At 41.7% G+C, this 18636-nt stretch overlaps 2 protein-coding genes across 3 annotated transcripts; both read left to right on the top strand.

Annotated features, from left to right (window-relative positions):
• Positions 1-570: 570 nt before the first annotated feature.
• matn1 (matrilin 1) lies at positions 571-5898 on the top strand. Its single transcript, XM_034124549.1, has 10 exons — positions 571-757; positions 2149-2333; positions 2431-2595; positions 2706-2928; positions 3818-3940; positions 4054-4226; positions 4318-4549; positions 4823-4975; positions 5085-5165; positions 5274-5898. The coding sequence occupies exons 1-10, from the start codon at positions 670-672 to the stop codon at positions 5321-5323; spliced, it is 1473 nt and encodes a 490-aa protein (XP_033980440.1). The 5' UTR covers positions 571-669; the 3' UTR covers positions 5324-5898.
• An 886-nt stretch (positions 5899-6784) lies between these two features.
• On the top strand, positions 6785-18582 carry sesn2 (sestrin 2). 2 transcript variants are annotated; one of them, XM_034124547.1, is made up of 11 exons: positions 6785-7558; positions 10829-10894; positions 11536-11724; positions 14325-14507; positions 15251-15469; positions 15621-15753; positions 15856-15971; positions 16095-16178; positions 17348-17454; positions 17543-17687; positions 17951-18582. In XM_034124547.1, the coding sequence occupies exons 1-11, from the start codon at positions 7223-7225 to the stop codon at positions 18035-18037; spliced, it is 1665 nt and encodes a 554-aa protein (XP_033980438.1). In that variant the 5' UTR covers positions 6785-7222; the 3' UTR covers positions 18038-18582. The 2 variants fall into 2 exon arrangements, with proteins under 2 accessions (XP_033980438.1, XP_033980439.1); XM_034124548.1 differs by lacking the exon at positions 6785-7558 and adding an exon at positions 8346-8490.
• Positions 18583-18636: the final 54 nt, after the last annotated feature.

Raw genomic sequence — 18636 nt, 5'->3', positions numbered from 1 at the left:
CAACTTATACAGAAATGCATGCTTATGCAAAAATGCACGCACACCTCCCAACATGCATAGCAGCGGGAACACTGAGGCCTGTGTACGGTGGCTCTCCTTCACTTCCGCACCATAAATGTGTGTTTGCTATAAGAGGGAACACGGGGAGAAAAGAGGAATTCATGTGGCTGTTTATTTGAGCTTTTGGCCAAATCCAACCTGGGGCGGTTGCGTTGGCGCGCACCAAACCCCAGGCGCTCCTGTACCCCCCGCCACACACACATACTGTACACGCTCAGGTACTCAAGCACACATTTTACTACTCACTGACACACACACATACCTGTCCATCCTAGCCATATCAAGGTGTGTTTGTCTTTCCTTGCCCACCATTTTAGGTCCTCCCAGAGCAGGTATTTCCCTCTCCTAACCACCCACACACACACACACACACACACACATGTACACACATATACAGCAGCTATAGAGGTAGGGGGGTGTCTGTGTGCTGAGTGTGTGAAGCACTTGCATTGATAACCTGCAGCTCAGAGTCACTCAGACTCACTTTGTGGCCGTCCCTCTCGCCTGGAACTCCCTTCGTCTTGCTCTGTCTCCTTTCTGGCTCTCCACTCTAGGACTGTCTGCGGACACGCTCAGACCCCCGCGTTTACTCATCACCCCTCTGTCGCCATGACGCCTACCCCGCTGTTTTTCCTGCTGCTGCTCGGCCTCATGGGGGCTCGGGCCACCGTAGACCTCCGCACGGCCGCCGCGATGGGTAAGAAAGATGACCTTTAACCCTTAAAGTTGATTCTGACTCCAGCTGAAGACTCTCTGATGGTTTGATACCTGACATTAACACATCAGTAGTTATCTTAGCAAAAAACTCATCTGAGGACAGTAAACCTCAAAATAGGCACAACATGATCAAGCTAAGTATACTTATATTTCTAGTGATGTAACAGCGTTTCTGACGAATATCCCTCTGGTCTGATTCAAGTCTTTTCCAAATAAGTGGATATATGATGTGTTTGAGCTAGTTGTTGTAGATTTGCAAAAGTTCCTGAAAGTAAACAGAATTAATGGAGAAGAATTAAAAAAGTTACATTTACTTAATAGTCTGGATAATTGAAAAATAATGTTCTCCAACAATTAATTGATTTCTGTATTTTAAGTCTCTTTGGGCAGTGTTTTTGGTATCGTTGCCGGTGGTTGGATGGTGTACGTGCACAGTTTGAATGAATTGGCAGTTGGAGCACTGTGTGTGTGTGTGTGTGTGTGTGTGTGTGTGTGTGTGTGTGTGTGTGTGTGTGTGTGTGTGTGTGTGTGTGTGTGTGTGTGTGTGTGTGTGTGTGTGTGTGTGTGTGTGTGTGTGTGTGTGTGTGTGTGTGTGTGTGTGTGTGTGTGTGTGTGTGTGTGTGTGTGTGTGGGGTGGGGTTGGGGGGCTGTGATGTAGAAATTTGTAGGAGGAAAAACCGAAGGGAGGGAGAGAGGTGAAGGGTGAGAAGGGAGATCAGTGATGTTAAACAGACACTGGACGTTTTAATGATTCATTTAACGGGGCCTCAAATGCTTGGACTGTCTTAAAATCACATCCTCTCCGAGTCGCGAGTGTTTTATTACCAGAGTGTCTTTGACTCACATGTGATAGCTCCATCGGATGTTTGTAGCTGAACAGTCATACGTTTTTTACATATAGTTTAAAAATCTCTTTCTTAAGATCAACTTTTTCTTCGATTTTTTTCTAAGCTTTCGGGGTAAATTCAATTTTTTTAATTGTATTTTGTTCCGTTTTCTCTCTATTAAGATGTATTGATATTATTGTAATTCTTAATATAAATCAGGCAACTTCTAATGTGTCTTTCTTTGGCCTGCATCCTTGTTTAATGCCAAGCATTTCTCCATCTCTCCCCCCACCCTCGCCTCTCTCCACCCCTGCTGCCTCCCTGCATCCTGTTCTTCGGACTCCTCCCACTTTCTCACCAGCCCCCATAAGTCCCCCCTCCCTTCTCCCCTCAATACATCCGTTCTTTCCATGCTCCTCCCACTCTCCCCCCTTTTTCCCCTTCTTCATTAACTTATTTTTTTTATAATTTTGTGGACTTATAGTTGAAAAATGAGAAAATATGCATAATAATCTCCCTTCTGTCCTCCTTTTCTCATATGTAGCGGCAGGTTTGTGCAAAACTCGGCCCACAGACATTGTGTTCATCGTCGACAGCAGTCGGAGCGTTCGCCCTTCAGAGTTTGAGCAGGTCAAGGTCTTCCTGGCTAAGGTCATCGAGGGTCTTGATGTTGGACCCAACGCCACCCGTGTGGGAGTTGTCAACTACGCCAGCCGCGTCAAGAGCGAGGTCTGGGGTTCTGCTAGCCTTCACTATCACCCAGCTAAGTTTATATATATTTGTCATGTGATTTTATAACACTGACTTTCCTATTATGCAACTGCAGGTGTCTCTGAAGACGCATCGCACCAAAGCCGGTCTGATTAAAGCTGTGACGAAGATCGAGCCCCTTTCCACCGGAACAATGACCGGTCTGGCCATCCAGTTTGCCCTGAACGTGGCCTTCAGCGAGAGCGAGGGCGCTCGCGTCAAATCTCCCGATATCAGCAAGGTCAGACACACATTTACATGCATTCACACATGCAATTCAACATATTCCATCATTATTATCACCTCTTTAAATACATTTTTTTATATAATTGTGCTACTTTACCTTCCCAGGTGGCCATCATTGTGACAGACGGGCGCCCCCAGGACAACGTGAAGGAAGTGGCTCTGCGTGCACGGGATGCCGGTATTGAGATCTTCGCCATTGGTGTGGGACGTGTGGACATGAACACCCTGAAGCAGATGGCCAGTGACCCTCTGGACGACCACGTGGACTACGTTGAGAGCTACAGCGTCATCGAGAAGCTCACCAAGAAGTTCCAGGAAGCCTTCTGTGGTAAGATGAGATGGAGGGAAGAGGAAGATGGAAAGATAAGAGTTTCATTGTATACAATTAGAGGAACAGATGTAGAAAATTGGTGCTGATTGATGGAAATAGACAAAGATGGTTAAAAATAATGACAGGGTGAGTCATCATCATTATCCTTCATCACTGTGGAAAGAGCTGCCCCCCTATTCTAAGGGTAAGGTGTCAGGACTGTCTGACCGTCTTTCATTCCTTTATGTTGTTCCCTCACTTTTGTCCTCAAAAAGACTACAGTAGACTCACTCAAGCGTACAAACTGATTAAATACTCCCATTGCAGGAGGGCACTAGGGAAGGAACAACCTAAAGGAACGAAATCAGTCCTGTTCTTCAGTCAAATCTCACATAGCCGAGAGGCAACGCTGATCTCTCTTTAAATACCGATCCATTAGTGACAGTCATTAAACCTCTTATTAGTAATGTCCTTTGGCGGTCTGCTGCCGTTTTGGCTGCTGCCTGCCAGCCAATCACGCTGCAGATGTTTCATCCAAGGGCGGAATTGCATGATCACAGTGTTGGATTGTTATTGGACAAGCCTGCACTATTTAGAAATAGAGAAACAGATCTTGTTTAATTGAGGCTACTCCAATCTATTCCACCTGTTAGTTTTAAGGGTCCACTGGATACACGTGTCATTCACGCTCATTCAAAATTGTTGGCTGCAAGTGACAGTGGATCATTAAAACCCAATGCTAGATATTCCCGTTTTCAAACTGACATAGTTTCATTCTCTCCTCCTAACTCCAACCACCACCCCCCCACCCCCCCCCCCCCCCCCCCCTCCCTTTGTGTGTGTGTGTGCGTGCGCCTGACATATGACCTCCTGGGTGTATGTGTGACCTGCACGCACACACACACAGTGTCGGACCTTTGTGCCACCGGGGATCATGACTGTGAGCAGGTATGCATCAGCTCCCCCGGATCATTCAAGTGTGCCTGCAAAGATGGCTTTACCCTCATGGACAATGGTCGCAGCTGCAGTGGTGAGTGGTTGTGTGTGAGTGAGTGTGTGTGTGTGTGTGAGAAGGTTTTTTATCCAATGGCGGTCCCTGTGCTCCCAGAGTAACATGCCCTGTTTTGTGTCCGCCATCACCAGCTTGCAGCAATGCAGCGACAGACGTAGTGTTCCTGATCGACGGCTCTAAGAGCGTGCGTCCTGAGAACTTCGAACTGGTCAAGAAGTGGATCAACCAGATCGTCGACAAACTGGATGTTTCTGAGGCCAAGGCTCACGTTGGACTGGTTCAGTACTCCAGCTCCGTCAGACAGGCACGTGTCTGCATTTGCTATTTTCATGTCACCTCAATATCTGCCTCCTTCTCTTCTGTATCAACGTCATGTTTTCTCTTTCCTCCCGCAGGAGTTCCCTCTGGGTCGCTTCAACAACAAGAAAGACCTGAAGGACGCTGTGAAGAAGATGGCCTACATGGAGAGGGGAACCATGACAGGCCAGGCCCTCCGTTATCTGACAGAGAACAGCTTCAGCGCTGGAGGGGGCGCCCGGCCCGGAGTCGCCAAGGTGGGCATCGTCTTCACTGACGGACGCAGCCAGGACTACATCGGAGATGCCGCCAAGAAGGCCAAGGAGCAGGGTGAGGAGGAGAGGATGGTTTAATGCCCAATGCATGATTGTAATACAAGACAGTTTTCAGCAACTTAAATATGGAGAGTTCCTGCAATTCCATGTATAATATATATTAAAATGTAATAAATAATTGGGTTTTAGACTGACAAACAAAATTGGAATGGACATTTTCTCACTATTAATCAATGAATCTAGAACATAGTCCTCAGTTAATAATATAAATAACTCTTAGATGCAGCTCTAGTCAGATGAGGAAAACCTATATGTGTTTATGTTTCAGGTTACAAGATGTACGCTGTTGGAGTGGGCAACGCAGTGGAGGATGAGCTGAAAGAGATTGCCTCTGAGCCGACTGGAGAGCACTACTTCTACACTGCCGACTTCAAGGCCATGACCCAGATCGCCAAGAAGCTGCAGATTAACATCTGTCAAGGTCACATATTATGATTAGATACAAACAATAAACATACTTGTGTTATTACAGGTCATTTCACTATAAGTACTGCGACATTAGCTCATAACTTGTGCTTTCTTTCCTACAGAGGAGGACCCTTGTGAATGCGACTCCCTTGTAAAGTTCCAGAAGAAAGTAGAAGACGCCCTGCAGGCACTAACAAAAAAATATATCCTTTACAACGGCTGAAATGGTGTAAGAATAGTTTGGCATTTCAATGTATCATATTTTTCTGTCTGGTTTTTCTTCATTGTTGGCGTCCTTGACAAATTATTACTAGACAGCATGTCAAAGAGGATTGCCTTGCTGGAGAACAAAATCGTCTGAGGACCCACATCCCACTCTGCACACTCTGCACACACACACAAACACACAAACAAACACACCATTTTTACTTCCTGTAAAATACTGAAGAGGATCCCATGTGTGTGAACCCTGACCTCTGCTTGTATCCGAGCTCTCCCACACCATCTCTGCGCCCTCCTCTCTCGATCTTACCTCTTCCACCTTTGGGTTTCCTGGGAAACAAAGCGCCGGTTGCCATGGAGACCACGCCTTTTTGTGTGTTCAGAAGGCCATCGTCCATAGCCAGCCTGTGTGTTTGTTAATAAAAAACTTCCCTCATAGGGAAACGGTGACGGTACACTGAAGGGTTTTCTTTGTGGCTGCCAATAATGAATTTCCCCAAAACCCAAAGTCTGTGTCTCATCCTCCGCACTTGTTTGTCTCTTTCCCTGTCTCTCCTCTCAAATCTGAAGGCTTCCAATTTCTTCTCCCCCTCAACTACTATTATATATGGTGTACATATATACATATAAACAGGTAAATTAATATAAGATATATGTCTGAAAATAAGGGTACACCATTGATGTTTTTTTTATTTTCCTAAATAAAGGTGATTCAGGAAGTACATATGATAAATTGTGAAAATATTGTATGCACACATGGACACAAAGCAATTCCTACTTTTACACTGTTTTATTTTATTTACTATGAATGTGTGCACACAGAAAAGTTATATGGTCCAACATATGGGCTCTGAGGACCACAAGGGCCTGACAGGTGTTCACAGTAAATGGTAAACAATTTAAATGTATTGTCAACAGCAAACCTTTACACTTACAACAACTAAATTGTTGTTCTGCATAAATTCTACATTGAAGTATTATAATTATCCTGCATTTATCAGGACCAAATCAAAGTATCCATACTCTACTTTGGATTTGTCGGGTTTGTGGTCAACAAAAGGTTTACTCCTGCAGTGAAGCTTTGGTACTAAGGAAGTGCTTCAATAAAAGTAATTCATTGTTTTGCTGACACAAACATTATTCAGATAGCCCTTGCTGAATACAAATGTTCTGCATTCTGCTGTATAAAAGAAAGAGCAAGTTTAAGACAATTCCCTGGTATTATGCCCATTTTAAATAGGATTTGGAAATGTTTTAAACAAAATAATTGGTTTGAAAAAAGGATTAAAGATGAATGGGCAATACTAAAGTTGCCATTTTGTAAACTGATTATGCATAAAACATTACATTATGATATCATTTACCAAGTTCCTATTAGTTTTAGCATTACCATTTGGCATTTAAATGCAGAAGCCTTTAATAGTTTACATAAAGCTAAATAAAAGTAGTAAATCAACAAATGAAGTGTATGCCATAATGACCTCACACCAAATTAAAGTAAGTTAAAGGATTCAGAAACAAATACTCTATTTTCGAAGTCCTGAAGTTCATTAGTGAAAAGTTGGGCACACGTCACAGTGACGTAGCATAAGAGGGAAAATAAGCTCTCCAACTAACAGCTGAAGGAAACCAGAGAGTGAAAGCTGTCATCTGATCCTCATGAAAGCGGATTTTAAACTCACCTCAACTTCTGGCAGTACGAACACAAACACGTGCCTCACAGAGTTTATAATACCAAGGCATCGTTAAGCGCTGCTAAAAGCTTGCAGCATCTGCTAACAGCAGCTAGGCTAGCTTAGCGAGCTAACCGGCATACCGTCTTTACGGTCAGGTAGCCGGGTTATGAGAGCTTTTTGTCGGCGTTAATGATTGACGGAACAGATGATTGCACAGTGAACCAACACAGGCAGCTGACACCTCGAGTATCCGTTAGTTAAGGAAAACAACGCTTGCATCAAGCTAACGTTAACGGTTGGGTTAACAGCTAACGGGAGCTAGCAGGAACATTAGGTAGCTCCGGGGTTTCAACGGTCAAGAGATGGCCAGTAATCCCGCCGCGGGCTGCCTGGCTAACGGGGAAAACAAACCGGGCCGAGGGTCCGGTTCTGGCTGCTCGAGTCGCCACCGGACCGAGTCAGAGTGCGATGTGGCCCCGACTGTCAAAAGCTTAGCTCGGCTGTGCAGCAGGGACGAAGAGGAGCGAGCAGCGGCTCTGGAGGAGCTCAGCCAAGGGGTGCTGCTGTGTTTGGGACTGGGCCAGCCCGGTTCGGCACGTCTGAGTGAACAAACACTGCTACACCTGCTCCGGTTGTCCCGGTCGTGCCCGCTGCAAGAGGTTCGGGGGAGAGCAACCGAGCTGCTGCGCACCGCACAGGTAATGTTGGGATACTAGTCTCAGTGTTTCTGCTTTATCATACTAGTTCAACAGCAGTGGGTAAACTTTTCCTACCAGATATATATCCACAGGTTCTTTATGTGTTTTCGCTTCTTATCAGGAAACAACAAGATAATGTGAATGAGTGATTATTGGTCGAAGCTGATCGGTCATATCAGCTGATTACCAGTGGTGGAAGAAGTATTCAGAGTCCTGCATATAAAATCTCACTTAGGTCAAAGTAAAAAAGTATTATCATCAATATGTACTTAAAGTATAAAAAGTAAAGTAAGCATTGTTCAGAACACGTGACTTGTATGTGTTATGTGACATTTCTAGATAATATATTTGCATAAAGTAGCATTTTACTTTTGTAGATAAACAAAGTTCTGATTGTCTTTTTTTTTTTTAGAATATTTAATTAATTTGACTCTTTTTGGACTTAAAGATTAAGTCCACCAGTTTGATTTTTAGTGATGTATTTTGTTAAAAGTAGTTCAAGCAGTTAAAATTACATGATGTCCCTTTTTAAATATAGTGGAGTACAAGTATAAAGTAGCATTAACTAGAATTACTCAAGTAAAGTACCTCAAAATTGTACTTAAGTACAGTAAATGTACTTAGTTACTTCCCACCTCTGCTGATTACCACTTTTCTATGAGGTTGCTGCATATTTCATCAGACATCGAACCGTATGAGGTGATGCAACATGGGGCTGCGCACAAACAAGTAGCCGGACACGCCCCCTCTCGGCGCCCTGAAACCTGCCTGAAACACACCGGACACACCCCCCGATCCCTTTCACAGCCCACTGGAGATTATAGAAATATACAAACAAGTCACACTTCGACTGACGCACTTACAGTTGATGTGTCGTCTTTGTTGGAAATACTAAGCGGTGACTTTCTGGTGTGGTTCTTCCGATCATGTCGGTGAGTTTGACTTTAACGCATGCTTTGTGCAGATGTTATGATCAGCGAGTTATGGAACGGTCTCCATTTACAGTACGTCAGTCTAGTAATGAGCAAAGGGGTTGCAGCTGCATGCAGTTATCCCCATTTTCTTTTAATATTTTTTGTAATATGTGTGATATCCGTATTATTGATGTATTCTGAATCCCAGAGAGAAAAACTATCCAACCCTTCAGTTAAGTAGTTTGCTCCACCGTGTACATTTGTTTTTGATGTGAAGTCATGTACAACATGTACACGAATGTACAGAAAATGACATGTACAAAATGTAGAATTGTATTAACAGGGTGCGTACGGGTGCTGGAAATCCTTGAAAATGCTTGAAATTGTACGAGGTGTTTTCAAGGTTTAAAAAGTGCTTGAATTTTGAGAATGGTGCTTGAATTCGGGATAAAGTGCTTGAAATTGTAAATGCTTTACTTCGCTTTTTAGATTAAAAGAAAATAAAGAAGTCGGAGCGCGCTTAATTGCTTCGCTTTTACATAAAACAGCTCCGCTCCGGCCGTCTCGCGCAATGCGCGTGACCGGCAAGTGTTTTTGTTACGTGTGTGACCTGGGCATTCTGATGAGAGTGATAGATGACAGTATGCCAGGAGGTTGCCGTTTCAACGAGCGTTGGCTAGCAGAAGACAAATACAAGCCATGGCTAAGGTCAAGCGAAGCCCAAGAGTAGCCTCCTGCAAAGTGTGCAACAATAACGATGCGAGAGTCTGCGCTGACGAGCGACACACCACACGAAAGGTACGCCGTAGTAGAGCATTTTAGATTAGGCTATCGTTGCATGTAAAATACATGACACTTTTCTCTGTGCGCGGCAAAACAAGCTCGCCAAAATGGCTTCACTAGTCTGGCAGTATTTTAAGTGTCCGAAAATGACAATAAAATAGCGGTATGCAACGTGTGTGTGAAGCAGAAATTCTGCAGCTCCACCCGCTGTGACGGACCGGTGAGCGGAGCAGAACACACATTAAGAGTTAGACCTAACACACTTAGTTATTTTATCTACCTCTGGAACAAGCTAAACTAGTTATAAATATATTTATTCTTCACTGTCGGGTCTCTCATTACTGGATCAGTGAGCTGCAGGAGATACTGACGGGCTGTCAGGGGAGAGAGGAAAAGAGAGCGCTTCCGCTAATTTCTCCCATGTTATTATCCCAAGTTAATATAAACTTGAATAATGTACTTCATTTGAATGTAATAATTATGTTGGTTGGTTGGTTTGTGGAAGCGCCAGTGAATGAGACCCATTAACTGAGTTTTAAACATCACTTTAAATGGAAGATCCCCATAGGCCCCGCCCACTCGATCGGATCGGCGATCGGTATCGGCCGATACTGATTCCAGCGATCGGCCCCAAAATTGGCGATCGGAGCATCCCTAATAATTGTATATGATATGTTTTATAATGATTGATCATTAAAGTGTTATCAAAGCTGGTAAAGGTGCAGCTAGTTTGAATGACTTTGTATACTGCAGGGTAGCTTGTGAATTTACTCCAGGTGGAACTAAAGTCTGATTTAACACTTGATTATATTTCACATCATTCATCCACATCTGTAAAGTAACTAAAGGTATTAAATACATGTAGTGGAGTAAAAGTACACCATTTACCTCTGACTTGTGTTTACTGCCAACCTAAAAGTACCTCAAAAATAGTAATCAATAATGTATTGAAAAGTTATTTGGCTGATTGTTTTATATTGGCTCAGCCAGGTTATATGGGATGCCCAGTCTACGTACAGATGGGTCACTCATTTTGAAATATTAAACTTAGTTTTCTTTTCTAAAATTTTTAATTTTTCATCCTCATGGGGAATGCTATTATGAAACACACATTTGGTTGTTTATAGCATAAAGAACATCTGATTTAATGTGAGGTAGGGAAATAATCATTTGAGTATAAGTATGTGTATATAAATATGTAATGTACAACAGCTGTAAGATGCTTGAAAAGCTTGAAAATGCACCTTGAAAATGCTTGAAAAGTGCTTGAATTTGACTTTGGAAAAGGTGTAAGAACCCTGATTAAGTACAGTACTTGAGTGAATGTACTTTAGTTACGTAACATCACTGCAAACAGTCCTTAGTTCCAGCTCCTCAGTTGTGAGGTTTCGCTGGTTTTCTTTGTCTCAATATATTAATGTTTTGGACTGTTGATCAGGCCAATAACAATTTGAGGACATTTTTATGGGCTGCAGTAGATCAAAGCATACTTCTAAATATGTCATTGTCAGATGAATCAGAATTAAAATGTGTTTTCATTTCACTGTTTAATGAACTTGATGCTCCTTTCTAGGAACAAGGTGTTGAAGTTCCCCGGGCTCTGGCATCGGGCCCAAGCGCCTTCATTCCTGCGAAAGAGGTGTGTTAGGCTTGTTTAAAAGTACATTTATTTGCTTCATTATTAATTCATTTCCAAAAGAAAACTCTTGTCTGAATTGTTTTTGAGATTCATCTTTGTAAAGGGTTATGACGAGGTCCCAATAAATGGCCTTGTTTCTCTTCCTACAGGAGTAGATCCCATGAAGCATAAGATAAGATGAGATAAGATAAAGCTTTATTAATCCCCGTTGGAAAATCCAGGTGTCATAACGAAACAGTAATGAGATCGAAACACCTATACACAGCAGAATGTTCACAATCACAATTTGTTTTCCTTTTAGCCATATAATGTTGTTTGATAAAACTAATAGTAAAAGAGATGTGGTTTAACAATTTGCTAATATTAGAAGTTTAGCTCACTATTCTGCTGCAATACTGCACTGCCTGTTGCTTCATGTCATCAAGAGAAGCAACAACAGAGATATATTGCAAATGCTGATGACTACAAATGTGACTCACTCCAAGTGTTCCACTGGAGGAAATGGGAGTGTTATATCTGCCAGTTTTCTAACTAACCAAGTAGCATTTTAGAGCAAATCCTTAGCAATAGATTGTCACGCATCAAAACAATATTATGTATATTTAATGTAAACATATATTTTGCTTGCCCTTCCTCTTCAGATTTTGAAAGAAGGTCCAGACCAGGACATCCTCATCGAATCGTTCCTTTCAATGGGTCGCGTGGACCACATCACCATGGTGATGGTGCTGCACCCTGCATACCTGAGCTGCTTTTTGAGGACCCAGCATGCCTTGTTGGAGATGGATGGCCCCTTGCCCCGTCACTGGAGACATTACATTGTTGTTATGGTAAGAAAACCTCAATATATGATTATTAACTAGTGACACATGTCAGAGCTCTCAGCAGACCCCCTCCCCATGTGCACTCATGAATGTAAAAGGGTTCCTATATCTTACAGACATTTAAAAAAACATGTCAAATCAAAGGTTGCATTGACTTAATATTTTCCATCATTGACTTCATTTTTTAACTAAGTCAGAAAAATCTGAAGGGCGTCTGTGAGTTTGACAGATAAGAACAATGAGTGGGTATATCTTAATTTAAAGTAACTTACAGCACATTGTAAAGCTATGGACAGGAGGCTGTGGAGCGTGTCTCCTCTCCTCTCCTCTCTGGGAGGTAAAGTCCTCCCTCCCTCTTATTAGACCCCTAACTCTGATGTCACTGTAGGGAAAAAAGTATTCGTCTGCTTCATGTGGTTTTGAAATCTATTAAACATGAATGGTAAAAATAGAACATGACATCATTTTGATGAACCTCATAAATCAGCTCCTTCTGCAACATGTTGACTATTTTGCAATCGGCTGAATAAAATATGAGTCAGCAGTTCTTCAAAGACATGTAAGGACAATATGTCTTTGTTATTGACATCAGCTTGAGTTGCTCTCATTTTTTGTTGACTTAAGTCAACCAATGACAACCAATAAACATGTCAAACAGCACAGTATAATACAAAGTAATACATTTGTTATTAATTAAATGGAGTTATCCATAAAAGACAGCTTTTAATAAAGGCACAATTGTTTGTTCTTTAGTCTGGATTTCGAACTCTTATCGAAAATACGTAGGTTGACAAAATCTCTGATATTTTCAGATGTTAAGTTTTTTAGTTTTTCAGTGCATGTATTTAGGGAATTAACAATAGCATAGCATCTAGTAGTGCTTCTAATGACTCTAAATGGTTAGCTTTAGCTTGTAATTAATTTAAACAAAGCTGGTTGAGTCAACAAAATGAAACAACATAAGAACCTCCTGTAACAGCATGCAGCTATTCTATATTGATCGTTGAATTGCTCTGCAAAAAATGGATAGCCTCTTTGATATTATAATTCACATCATAGAAAATCATATAAAGAAATGTTAAATATTATTTAAATTGTTCCTTCAAAGTGAACCATTTAATTTGCTGTGAATTACTTTAGATAGTGTAAAATAATACAAATACATAATTATTATACTAGTGCACATTCAACTTGTCCTTTCAACAGACAACATTGTTGTTGCTTTGATTTACCTTCATTGTGTGAGGAGGTAATGCTGCAAGAGGTGATACTGCAGGTTAAATCATAAAGAAGTGTTTACTTTTTATTTTATAAGCTGTAAACACCAAACATAATGGGTCTGTGAAAGGCCACTGCAGGTACAGTGAGCCTATCCTTTTACATTTTTCAGATTATTAGTAAAGTGATATCTAGCCTGAACATTAAAAGTGACAGCAGACTCTGTCGCTATGTTTTTCTGTTTGTGGACAAGTCAAGTGTACCAAATATGTTTTTTTAACACAATTTGGCTTCATGGCGATGCATTATTCCTGCCTCCACGTAGTAGGACAAAATCAATGCTGCAAGGCTGTACCAACTGCTTTTACATTCCCAGTCAGTTCAGCTGAAGTGAGCCATTATTAAATGCATTCATACCTAACATGGGCTTACTGAAGTAATGTCACTTCTGCTTTTTCAAACTCAATCTCTCACAGCTCCATAGCATAGGAAACAGCTGCAGTTTATAATTAATGGCGTCAAGTTGAATCTATTAGTAGGCACTAACGGTAATGATTATTGTTAGCTCCTTATCCTTGATGAACCTTAATCATGTTCATCTTATTTGCTAGTCACAACTTGAGCTAGATATTTATATGTATACCTTTGATGTGTGTCACTGGTTATTGCCTCATCTTTATTTCCGTTTTCGTTGTCTGACATTACGGATTGAAACAATCCCTTAAATATCAAGTGATCTAAAGATTGTACTCTGAAGAAATAGAAAAGTTGTAATTATTTGGGCAAATTCAGAGAATATACATTAAAGGCATGTCAAATGTACTGGTAGGCATTATTTTCTTCTAAAACAGACTATCCAAAGGATTACAAATCTATACAGATTTTTCTGTAGATATTCACAATCAATAGTTGTAGGGACATTTAAGGATGCTAAAGGAGAGGTTAAGTGAAATATTGCGCAAAAATGCAGTTTTTGAAAGCAATGAAAATGTCAGGACATTTAGGTTGGCATAAGCTACAAAAAAACAATTATCTTTACTTGGGAGAACTCTATAAAGATGCTAAATACACTTGACCGGATGTTCTGTGCCTGAGGGTTATCCAGCTGCTGTATCATAGAGACACTAAAAAGGTCTGCCAAAGACTGCGATATTCATAAACATTTAATGACTCTTTATATAATCATCACAGTAGCTCTCCTTACAGAAATGCTGGTCATTAGACTGAAAATAATCTTTGGTGGAGCAATTTAGTTGAGGTGCTTTAACCTCTGAGCCCTTTATATATTAATGCGCATTGGCAGTTCTGATGCATTATGGAGTCATTCTACCCAGACCAGTAATGGAGCGTGGTTGTTAATGGACGCTGCTCGTGTTTGACTTCCTCAGGCCGCGGCGCGACACCACTGCTCGTACACCGTGCAGCAGCACAGCGCCGGCTTCCTGGAGGCCGGGGGGGAGGAGAGCTGGCTGAGCGGACTCCAACACGCGCCCACAAAGCTCCGCAGCCTGCAGACACTCAACAAGCTGCTGGCACACAGACCCTGGCTCATCACACAGAAGCATGTACAGGTCAGACACCACACACACTGACCACATGTATGTTATGTTAATCGGTGATGCACATTAATAAATACAACCAATGTAATGTAATGTAGGATTTAGTTTTTGTGATATTGCTTTTAATATACAGGTGTTCATAATTGTATCCTCTTTTTGTTGTGTGGTCATAACTTAACAACAGTTAGAGTCTACACTACAGCCATGCTAGCTGCTTTATGAGACTGACTCTACTTAGACTAAATGCTTACATTAGCACCACTGTGTGTTAGCTAGAGCTGTAATGAAGAGTTTAAAGCTTCATTCATAACGTTAACTTCAGAATTTATAATTAACATTCGAATACTGTTTATTATTATTTTATATTCAAACTCACATTTTTAGATAAAGTTTAGGTTACACAAATATGATACTGTTAAGGATTGTTAACAACTTGTGTGCTCCACAAATACTACTATGAAGGATTAACTCCAGATCTAAAGTCCAAAATTCTAAATGTATTGGAAAAAGCTTGATGTAGTAACTTCCAAAATTCTTAGCAGGTTTTTATATAACAAGATATTTTCCATATGATTAGAAAAATCTGCACACATGTATTTATGGAACTACATGCTTGTAAAGTAATTGATAATCACAATCATTACAACTCATCCTGAGGGAAACACGAGTGCCTTTCCCACCCAACAACACTACTGTATGAAACATCACTTACCCCCACCCCCACCCCACCCCACCCCCACCCCTCTGCCCTGCAGGAGCTGGTGTGTCCCGGAGCAGATCCTCGCTGGTCATTGGCTGAACTCATACACGCCGTGGTGCTCATGGCTCACGCTCACTCCCTCTGCTCCTTCGTGTGGGGCTGCGGCTTAAACCCTGAGCCCGACCACATCGGAGGTTACACCTTCCAGCTCCCCTCACCCATTCACCCTCCTCACAGCCCTCAGTGCCCCGCTCATGAGGACGGCAGGCAAGAGGTTAGTCATTTTTTCCCCAGATGTCTATCTATGTATTCCAGCGGTGTTTCCCCAGTCACACCGGTTCGGTAAAAGGGAAACAAAGGTTGTCTGTAAGAAACAAAGTGCCAAGTAAATTCCTGAAGCCCTACTCTCTAATTTTCTCCTCCAGATTGTTGACGGAGCGATGGAGGTGGAGGTGTTGATGCAGAGGATGGTGGAGCTGCAGCTGCAGGAGGAGGAGTGCACACAGGAGGAGATGGTGACTCGCTTTGAGAGGGAGAGGAGCGAGAGCATACCGACCGGTACAAACACTCTTTATTCCACGCATTACTTCGTCCATTGATTGATTTGAATTGATTTGAATTGGTTTACTCACTACTTCTTCTTTAACGTGTTTGTTTTAGCGGTGGTGCGAGGAGCGCCACCGGACCTGGTGCTGCGTCTGATGGAAGATCAAGAGTTTAGATACGAGGACTTTGCCCCCAGGGGAGAACAGTCACCAAACACCATGAGAGCCCAGGTAGCTTTCTGCAAGTTCAAGTTGTTTATATTTATTTAACCTTACTTTTCACAGTGCATTTCATTTGTTTGTGCCAACTTCCATACACATGTGTTGGTTGATGTTGGTGTCTGATGTGTGCAGGATTATTCATGGGAGGACCACGGCTTCTCTCTCGTCAACAGACTACTGCCAGACATGGGTCAGCTCCTGGATGAAAAATTCCAGGTACACTCAACTTTAACCTTTTAGAAGCAAACCAACAAACACTCATAAGCTGATTTAAAAAAAGCTGAACTAGTGATGTATGGCTAACCTAACGGGTCTTTCCGCTCCAGGAAGTTTAAAGGGGACCTATCATGCAAAATGCACTTTTTGATGTCTTTTATACATAAATATGTGTCCCCGGTGTGTCGGGGAACTCACGCAGCATCATAAAATAAAACCCTCTCTCTTTTCCTCCGTACCCAAATCTCTAAAAACGGGGCTACAACGGAGCTGATCCAGATTTGCGTCCGATATGACGTCATATCGGAAATGTAGGCTGGCTTTACACCCACGGCCCTATCAGAAACATTGCTATCAGAAACAATGCCCGACTGTTTTGGACGTAATATGGTCGGTGTTTACATTAGCATCGCTAACACTCAGAGCTAACCTGTACTGCACAGAGAATGTGTGTGTGAAGAAGCAGGAAATAAAAAGGAACTCACCTTGTGGTATAACCGGCAAGAGAGAAAGCCTTTGAGCTCCATACTGTTTCAGAGATAATCCTTGATAATCCATGATATGGTGTTTCATCACCGCAGTATTTAGTTTAGACAGTAGCTGCCGGGTCCCGCATGAGCTCAGCTCCCTCCTTTTTTCTTTTTTATCAATTTTTCTTTTTTTAAAGCTTTATACCCAAAATCAGCACTTTTGAAACAGGAAGTGAAATAGAGGAATATGAGGCATGGCTAGAATGGGTGATCTGTTTGGTATTTTGAGCAAAACACTTCATAGACATGTTTTTTATATATCTGAGACCTATGCTATTCATAGCTCGTGTTTCCAGAGTAAGGTCCGTTAGATAAATATATTGTCTGTACATTTGTAATTTTTCAGTTGGTGGAAATATATATATATATATATATATATATACTGGGCAATTTTACCTCTGCAAATGAACAGTTAGGAGGAAAACATGATTCTTTAATTGATCTTATCATACATTGACATGCACCCTTTAACATAGGGGTTTTCTATTGAGAGGTCACAACCCAAAATAAAATTATTAAAATGTGTGTTCTGTCAAAATGGTAGAAATGTTATACTTGGCATCTTGTTCTGTCGGTAGAATACTATATACTTTGTCACATTATTTGAGTATATTATAAGTTTAAACAATGTTTTCACAGGTTGTGAGCAACTTGACCTACAACAGGATGGCCATGCATGAAGATGTGGACACTCACACTCTGAGGAAAGCTCTGTGGAACTACATCCACTGTCTGTACGGGATACGGTAAGTACCACACACTGTTGGAAATATAGAAGGTTCAATTGTTTTATGTTTCTGCTAAATCTGACTTTTCATCACTGTACCTGTGCAGCTACGACGATTACGACTACGGCAGCGTGAACGTGCTGCTGGAGCGCTCGCTGAAGGTGTTCGTTAAGACCATGGCCTGTCACCCGGAGCAGACCACGGCACGCGTTTATCACGCCTTCTGGAGACACTTCAGACACTCGGAAAAGGTACGCGCGAGTTCAAACACTCACCTGACCCGGCCTCTGGAGCCACAATGAATGAATCATTTAACATTTTCACACGCCGTCTCTTTTTGGTACCTTCGAGACAAAGAGTGAATCATTTGACATTTCAGCATGTCCTCTCTTTTTTTCTTTCCTTTTTTAAAATGTCACTATTGAAGTACGCTTTGAATTACAGACAGGACATTTGAGTGTGTCACCTACTAATGTGACTTGACTTATTCCTTTTCTTTTCCTTTTTTTCGCAGGTTCATGCAAACCTAATAGTGATGGAAGCCCGGCTACAGGCAGCCTTACTTTATGTTTTACGAGCCATCACACACTACATGAGATGACACACTCTCTCACACATTTTTGCAGATGCTGAGCCAGCTGTGACACACCACAGCTTAATGCATAACACACACACACACACACGCACACGCACACGCACACACGCGCGCGCACACACTACAGTGAATGTTTGTATATGCATATCTTAAGTTCCAGTGTTAATGTTTTGATGCTGCTTTGCGACTGGGATATCTGATATTTAAAAATTGTTACTTATTTTGCACTGAAATCTATCAGGTTTTGTTTCCGCCTTTGAGCCTCAAGTGTTGTTGTGAATATCTTGCACATATTTCTGTCAGACAAAGACATATCTACAAGCTACTTGCCAGGTACAATTAGGTCTGGTATAACTAAATTATCTTCATGATTCTACTGTTTGACATATCTGTTCAAGCTAATAATGATCATACACATCAAGACTACTCATGCCTCAGTCCTCTCCGTCTGCAGCACAGAGGCTGAAATCAAAACAGACAAATAACTTGTATTTTTATATACAATAAAAAGTTACTTTGTTATCAAAATGAAAATGACTGTGTTGTGTCTGGACATCATTTTCTGCCAAGAACAATTCAACAAAGAAAATACTCTACGTCTCTTT

Source organism: Trematomus bernacchii, unplaced genomic scaffold, assembly GCF_902827165.1.
Source record: "Trematomus bernacchii unplaced genomic scaffold, fTreBer1.1, whole genome shotgun sequence".
Classification (NCBI taxonomy): Eukaryota; Metazoa; Chordata; class Actinopteri; order Perciformes; family Nototheniidae; genus Trematomus; species Trematomus bernacchii.
Note: the sequence above shows the minus strand (reverse complement) of the source record. Positions and strands in the feature narration are given on the sequence as shown.

What these genes read in the sequence shown, in the direction of transcription:
- matn1 (XM_034124549.1), top strand. Translation starts at nt 670, where the DNA reads ATGACGCCTACCCCGCTGTTTTTCCTGCTGCTGCTCGGCCTCATGGGG. An exon ending in CCAGCCGCGTCAAGAGCGAG is followed by an intron (nt 2,334 to 2,430) that starts GTCTGGGGTTCT and finishes ATGCAACTGCAG; the next exon opens with GTGTCTCTGAAGACGCATCG. An exon ending in ACTCCAGCTCCGTCAGACAG is followed by an intron (nt 4,227 to 4,317) that starts GCACGTGTCTGC and finishes TTCCTCCCGCAG; the next exon opens with GAGTTCCCTCTGGGTCGCTT.
- sesn2 (XM_034124547.1), top strand. Translation starts at nt 7,223, where the DNA reads ATGGCCAGTAATCCCGCCGCGGGCTGCCTGGCTAACGGGGAAAACAAA. An exon ending in ATGAGGACGGCAGGCAAGAG is followed by an intron (nt 15,470 to 15,620) that starts GTTAGTCATTTT and finishes TTTCTCCTCCAG; the next exon opens with ATTGTTGACGGAGCGATGGA. An exon ending in ACTTCAGACACTCGGAAAAG is followed by an intron (nt 17,688 to 17,950) that starts GTACGCGCGAGT and finishes TTTTTTTCGCAG; the next exon opens with GTTCATGCAAACCTAATAGT.